Here is a 6,656-nt window from a genome sequence, read left to right as displayed (position 1 = left end):
TTTAGAAAGTGATTGGATCACAGTGTGGCAACACTCAGCAGTGAGTTAATCCAGTAAGGGAGAATGTAGAGCCTGATTGGAGGGGTGGATATGGGAGCAAGACCTGGAAGAGTGTGTACTTTTGCCAGGATATCCACCATGTCATTTTTGCCCTGGAGTCTGCAGACCATGGGCTGATCCTCCTAAAACCATGAGCCATTAAACCTCTCCTTCCTTAAATTGTGGCTGTCAGGTATTTGATTCCAATGATAAGAAAGTGATTAATAGACTGATATCAGATTCAAAGGCACTGTACTTGCTAAGACTTCTCAGCAGTCCGGGCCATGCGCATTTGGATCACAAACCTGGATATAGGTTCAAGGAGGACATCTAAGGAAAGCTCCCCTTGGGTCTTTCATATGAAATGAACAGATGTAGTAAATTAGATTTTCATTCTTGTTTACTCATGTTCTCCCTATATTAGGAATGTTATTCATCCCTTTTGTTGTGATTTAGTATCGCCTTCTACCAGAGAAGGAAGAGTCCATTTTCTCCAGTCACTGATGTTGACTTGGCCATGGGAGTTTTTACAGCGAATAGATTAGGAAATGAAGGTGAATAGAATGACCACTTTAAATGAAGGGGTTCAAGGCAGACTGTTCTGCTGGCCTCACTTGGAATTCTGGAATACATTTCCATGTAGTTGCTGGTTGAAGATTGATGAGTCATGGGGCACCTCAGACTATTCAAAGCCTGCATCCATGCAGACGAGCCCAGTGGAGCCTGGCTCACTACAGTTGAATGCACGCAACCCGAACACTCATGAGCCAGGTAAACAGTGGTTGTTGGAAGCCATTCCTACTCCTACATGTAGCATTTTTGCAGGCATATTTGATGGATACAACAGGTAAAGAAAACTACACAAAGAGAAAGCTCAGTCAAATATGTAGGTTTGATGTACAAAAATACATTTATTTTCAACAATTTCAAAACCACTGTCTTTTTTTACAGTAGAAATATTCAAATGGAACAATAAAACCAAGAACAGTATATGTACATATACTGTATATATAGATATGACTCATGCATTTGTATTCCAGTGTTTAGTACAAGTATTGCAACTGTCTGCTCCATTTAACCCTTGCAAGAAAAACAGCAGGATTTGCTAGAAATACTCTTGATACTGAGCTATGCTGTCGCTAGCCAGCTGTCTCCCTGCCACATTCTCCCTTTGTCTCACAGAGGAATGCCAGTGACATCCCACAGAATTTAACACGTACCAAGTGTGGTCTTTCCTCCCAAACACACACACATATATATACACAAGATACCGTTCTTTAAAACAAGTGTGATCAGGCAGACCTTGGAAATAAAAGCAATGTTCACTGTGTGGGCTTAAGTATCTCTACTGAAAAGAACGGTATGCTAAATATGGGAAGGGGCTGAGGTGACAGAAAAGCAAGTATCGGTTTGGAAAGCCACTTACCCCAGAGGCAGTAGCCACCTTAAGGGAACCAAAGGCAGACATTTGACTTTAAGGAAGTTGTGTACATCTGACAGGCAAATAGCACAGCTTTGCTAAAATTGTCTTTGACTAATATCAGGAAAGGCTAGACCTCCCTTCGGCCTGAATGGTTTGTGTAGACTCGTGATTCCACAAATGCCACCTTCCTTGCGAACTCTCTACTTCCTCTCATGCCCAGTGATACTGCCTGGGCCTGAACCTTGCACTCAGAAGACCTTCTGAGTCTAGGGAAGCATTTGCCATGAGCATTTACATCTCCATGTCTTTAGATCCACTGCCTGGTTTCTTAGAGTAAAAGAATTTTTTTCAGTCTAATATTCTCAAATTCTTCTCTTAGGACGGAATCCTCACCCTGCAATGTGGGATGTGGGTTGCAGTTTGAAATGTGTAGTTCTGGCCCTCATCTCGCAACTTTCTGCATGCCACTGTTGGGAAAAAACAAAAACAAAAACAAAAACCACGGCTCCCAGGTACTATGATGTCGCTTCCTTCCTTTATCAACTGCCCCGAAGGAGCCCCTCCCCCTTCCCATTACACACAGAGCGGAAACCAGCTATGGCGTGGATGTGGAGATGCGATGCAGTAGTTAAATGTAACAGACAGCTGGCAGGTGTCCACAGCTCAACACATCAAGCAGGCCTGGAGGTGGGTCAGCTCGGAGGGTGAGTGCATAAGCCAACACACGCATTGTTCTTTTTTCTGTTTCCTTTTTACTAAACATTAAATTATTTCTTAGGAAATAAAAAGCTATTTACATTGGAGTTATATACAATAAGCCATCTGCAGCCTCACTGTGGCCATGCAGGAGGCAGGGCCTCTTTTGTAAGGTGTGCGGGCTCTCTGCCACCGTGCCCACTCCCACTGCCCACCTCCAGCAGCTCTCACTGGGAAATGGGACACGTGGTTTGCATGTGTGCTGGGGGCAGGGTAGGGGAGTGGTGATGATTTGAGTGTGGGTTTGGAGGGTTAGGAGTTAACAAAACATCAACCCAATTTAAAAATGAGAAAAAGCGAGAGAAAGAGAGAGAGAGATGAAAGAGAAAGAGAAAGAGAAAGAGAGAGAAAGAGAAAGAGAGAGAAAGAAAGAGAGAGAGAGAGAACAGGAAAAGGTCAGTCTTTACACTCCCATTGGCAGAATAAAGTAAGGAGGCTATGGGAAGATGCATCCTTTGCTCTTAGCACAAATATAGACATTTATTCCTTTCATCTCATTTGAATCAGCTAAGAATGCCCCTTTTCTCCCAAAGCCAAGTATCTGCCTGCTATTTATAAGGGGACCCTTGGTAAACAAAAGGTAAAAAAGACATTTTTATTTTTCCATTATAATAATAATAGAAGTCATCAAAAATAAAACGTCAGAAAGGTGGTTGAGCACGTGGCTTGTGGCTGTTACACACTAGTGCAGTTGGGGATCTCCTTTGTGCTTTCACTGTTCGCAATGGTGGCAATGCCTCCTGCAGGGGAGAGAAGACACAGAGAAGAAAGGGTTCATGGTTCAGTTCCATGAGGGTGGGGACTCCTGTCTCATGCAGTCTACCTACCAAGCCCCCTACAGCACATGCTTACAAGGCTGCTGGATATTCTGTCAGCTCGCTGGCTCAGCTCACGCATGTTAGACACATGCCATCCCTCACAATAGTGTACAGGCAGAACCAGTACAGTGCACAGTCACTTTTGTTGAGACAGGGTCTCACTATGCAGTCCAGGATGGCCTTGAACTCACAGGGATCCTCCTTCTTTAGCCTCCTGATTGCTGGGATTAGGGATGTGTGCCACCACACCTGCCTTGGACTGTTCTTTACAGATACCAACAGCAAGAAGTGTCATTGTCCTAAAGACACAGTGACATTTAATTATCACAGCAGCGTTAGAATGAATTCTCAGATGCTGTAAGGGAATCGCATTGGCTCCTAGTCCTATTCCTCCCATTTCACAGTTGAGGAATATGTGACAGGAAGAGGTCACAGAGCTACCAGGATGACAGAGCCAGGCTACCTGATGTCAGATCCTGATTTCATAGGGGTACTAACAAGGACACATAAGCCTTTGCTTTACAGAAATGAAAGAAAACAGTCACAAGCAAAGGATGGTTACCTTCGTCCTCCCCCACTACAACCGCAGTGCTTTCAATCTTGGTCAAGTTCTAAAGGAGAAACATCCTGGCCATCCCCTAGCCTTCCAGGTCAGTACTCTCTGGGGGACACTTGATGCCAGATGCTAAGTGGATAGATATTGGGAGCACAGAGGGCTGGGAAGTTTGGGGGCCCAGGCATGCATACCTATGACCCGGGTGTCCAGCTCTTTGTCCATCAGTTCTTCAGGCTCTGTGAAGTCGCTGAGTGTGATTTTGGGGGCATTTTCACTTTGGCTCACGGACCCAATCATCTCCTGCTCCTTGTCATGTTGGACCTGAGCATAGATGTTAATCCAGGGAATTTTCCTATGTGAGCAAGAACATAACCAGAATAAGATCACCAAACATGCCGAATTGGAGCAAAGGGAAATCAGAGTTATTAACAAGAAAAGCTGATGTCAGGGAGGAGGACTGGTTGTCCAAAGATACTGGCCATGAGGCCAAGGATACAAGACTGGTTAGAGACCCAGAAGCCCGAGGAAGGGGTGAGCCACAGGACTCACTGAGATCACATCATTCCCTGGGGTAAAAAGTAAGCAACTATTAACAAAAGTGCAAAAGTGTTCACTAAAGCCCTGAAAATATGTACGTATTACTAAGCTTCTAAAGGAGTTGCACTTTGAAGCATAAGATTATACATGGTGAAAAGACCACTTTTTCTGAGCTTGCATGAATTTAATCAAGTTACACTGGGGCTTCTTTTACACATACCCAATATACACCAGACTCGAAGCCATTATTAAAATTTTCAGTGTAAAATATTGGGCCAGCTTCTGTCAATACATTAGTCAGTTTCCTCTTTTGTTTAATGAGGATGGTGGCTGCTTCCTTTCATGACTGTGGAGTGGTTAGGAGAAGGAGCTAATGACACACAAATTGTAGGCTGGGGGCCAAAGGCAGAGAATCTTGGGGGATTAGAGTGCAGTCCTCCAAGGCAGTCCTTTCCTCGTTCATCTCTGCTATCTCCTGACACACCACGGCCCAGAAGCTTCCTCTCCCTCTGGACACAAAGCAAGCTCCGTGTTTTCTGTCTTCACTGCTGTTACACTTGAACTAGCACAATTCTCAGCGTGTGGTTTGTACTTCTTATGTATTTGTTGAATAAATGATTCGAAGCCTGTGCTCTTTCCATTTTCTTAAACTATAATCTCCAATAAAACAATTCCATTTTTATCTTGGAATATCCCATCCAGAAGATACTCTTCTCACCTCATCAGATGATGCGGAAATTGGACTAAAGTCCAGGCACTTCACAAGGCCAATGATAGCAAAGGTACCATTCATGCACCCGGCTCCTGACACCAACCCCAACTCATATCACATACATTTCTGAAGAAGCATCTCTCTTGTACTAGACAGTGGTATTTTCAAATTTCTACCTTCCCTTCCCAACTCAAAAACCCAATGAAGCCAAATGTGTGAGCATTTAATAAAGCTAACTCTGAAATGAAAACTCCAAAAATATATCTGAAACTTGAGTAGTCTACTTTTCCTTTAAGTTCATTTCCCATGCCTTTGATATTTGTTTCCCATACATGAAGGGATGTACTCCTCATGACTTCTACTAGTGTAAACCAGTTTAATATAACTTACTGAGCCTTAAATGAGACGATGTATGTGTGGCAGCAAAGGGAAGTCTCTATAAATGATCAGAATTAAACATGCATGCTGGTCCTTTCTGTCTTCTAATCTAAATAGTAATGCAGCCTGATGGTGTAGATTCTCTCTAATCATGAAAGTGGATATTCCTCACTAATGCTGAGATCAACTGTAACATTTACTAGGAACAGGAAGCTGTTAAAGCCTGTGGTCACACAGGCTGTGTGCTTCAGAGTTGCAACCAGTTCACTGCCTTCCCTGCCTGCTTGGCCAAAGAAACCTAGGAAGGTTTAGCAGAATCAGCCCTTACTCTGGTTGCTCACTTTATTTCAGTCTCTTAAAAACACATCTCAAAATAGGCACGTTTTCATCCTTTTTGAATAGGTGTTTGGAAGGGACTGAATTTCCTATAGAATTTGCAGCATTATAAAAGCTGTCAAATTGCTTTCCATTTGTCATGGTTTATGTCTGTGGCCACCAAGCTTCATGAATTATTGACTCGACCAAATCTAGCATTTGTGATTGGTTCATTGTCTAGCACTGGGATGGGTGGTTGTGAGTGCTACACCCGCCTAGGGGTGGAGCCAGCATACAATGTAATGGTGAGAAGGAGTGTCTCTTTCTGGGTTCATGTCTTGCATTTATAGCTCTGCCTTGCCATGCTGCCTTCTAGCCAACTGAGTGTGGACTGAAATCTCCAAGAACTGTAAGAAATAAACCTTTCCTTCCTTAACTTTGGGCGTCAGGTATTTTGTCTCAGCGATTGAGTAAAAAGTAACTAAGACACCATTTCTTAACACACCTATTTGTGTGACATTTGTGGATACAAGTTAGGTCAAAACTCCACTTTTACATAAAGAAATCAAGAGCTATGTCATGGGCCATATATTCATGCAGGTTTAAATACAGGAGAAAAAAGCAACAACAACAACAACAACAACAAAAAACAAAACAAAACAACAACAAAAAAAACTGAACAGCGGCAGTTTTTTTGTTTTGTTTTGTTTTTCTTTTTATCAGTACCGGGGATCAAACTCACGCCCGCCTCCCTGCAAGGCAGGTACTTTGCCGCTGAGCTAAATCCCAGCCCCACAGCTGCAGTTTATATTCATTTGCTCCAGCTATGAAAAGTGTGAGAAGACAGAAAGCAAAGCAGGCTTTAAACTACAAGGAAATTCCTACTGTAAAAAAAGAGACAGGAGGAACAGAAAAGCTCGAATGTTTTCTGCTCCCCAGAAAAAGGGGATCAGCAGAAAGCAAGTCTTGCTAGGCAGTTTTCAGCCAACAAAAGCCACCTCATGATGATTTTAATTACGTTGTCAGGAAGAGAGGACAACAGCTACTACTGAAGAGCAGAACGGAAGCCCAGAGGCAGGGTGACATTTACTTGAGGGAGGTTTGGGAATGACCGTGGCTCTT

The 6,656-nt window shown here is 43.3% G+C and overlaps 1 protein-coding gene across 1 annotated transcript in view; it reads right to left on the bottom strand.

The window, feature by feature from the left end:
- Window positions 1-926: 926 nt before the first annotated feature.
- The window catches only part of Sorcs3 (sortilin related VPS10 domain containing receptor 3), a 591,788-nt gene continuing 586,058 nt past the window's right edge, over window positions 927-6,656 (bottom strand). The window contains exons 26-27 of the mRNA XM_063244673.1: window positions 3,784-3,944; window positions 927-2,958 (exon numbers count right to left, since the gene is read on the bottom strand). Of these exons, the coding sequence (XP_063100743.1) occupies window positions 2,894-2,958; window positions 3,784-3,944 (226 nt within the window). The 3' untranslated portion in view covers window positions 927-2,893. The remainder of the gene's footprint in view (window positions 2,959-3,783; window positions 3,945-6,656) is intronic.

Source organism: Cavia porcellus, unplaced genomic scaffold, assembly GCF_034190915.1.
Source record: "Cavia porcellus strain 051 isolate PalLab524CR breed Dunkin Hartley unplaced genomic scaffold, mCavPor4.1 scaffold_2, whole genome shotgun sequence".
Classification (NCBI taxonomy): Eukaryota; Metazoa; Chordata; class Mammalia; order Rodentia; family Caviidae; genus Cavia; species Cavia porcellus.
The sequence above is the reverse complement of the archived record's forward strand: the minus strand, read 5'-3'. Positions and strand labels throughout refer to the sequence as shown.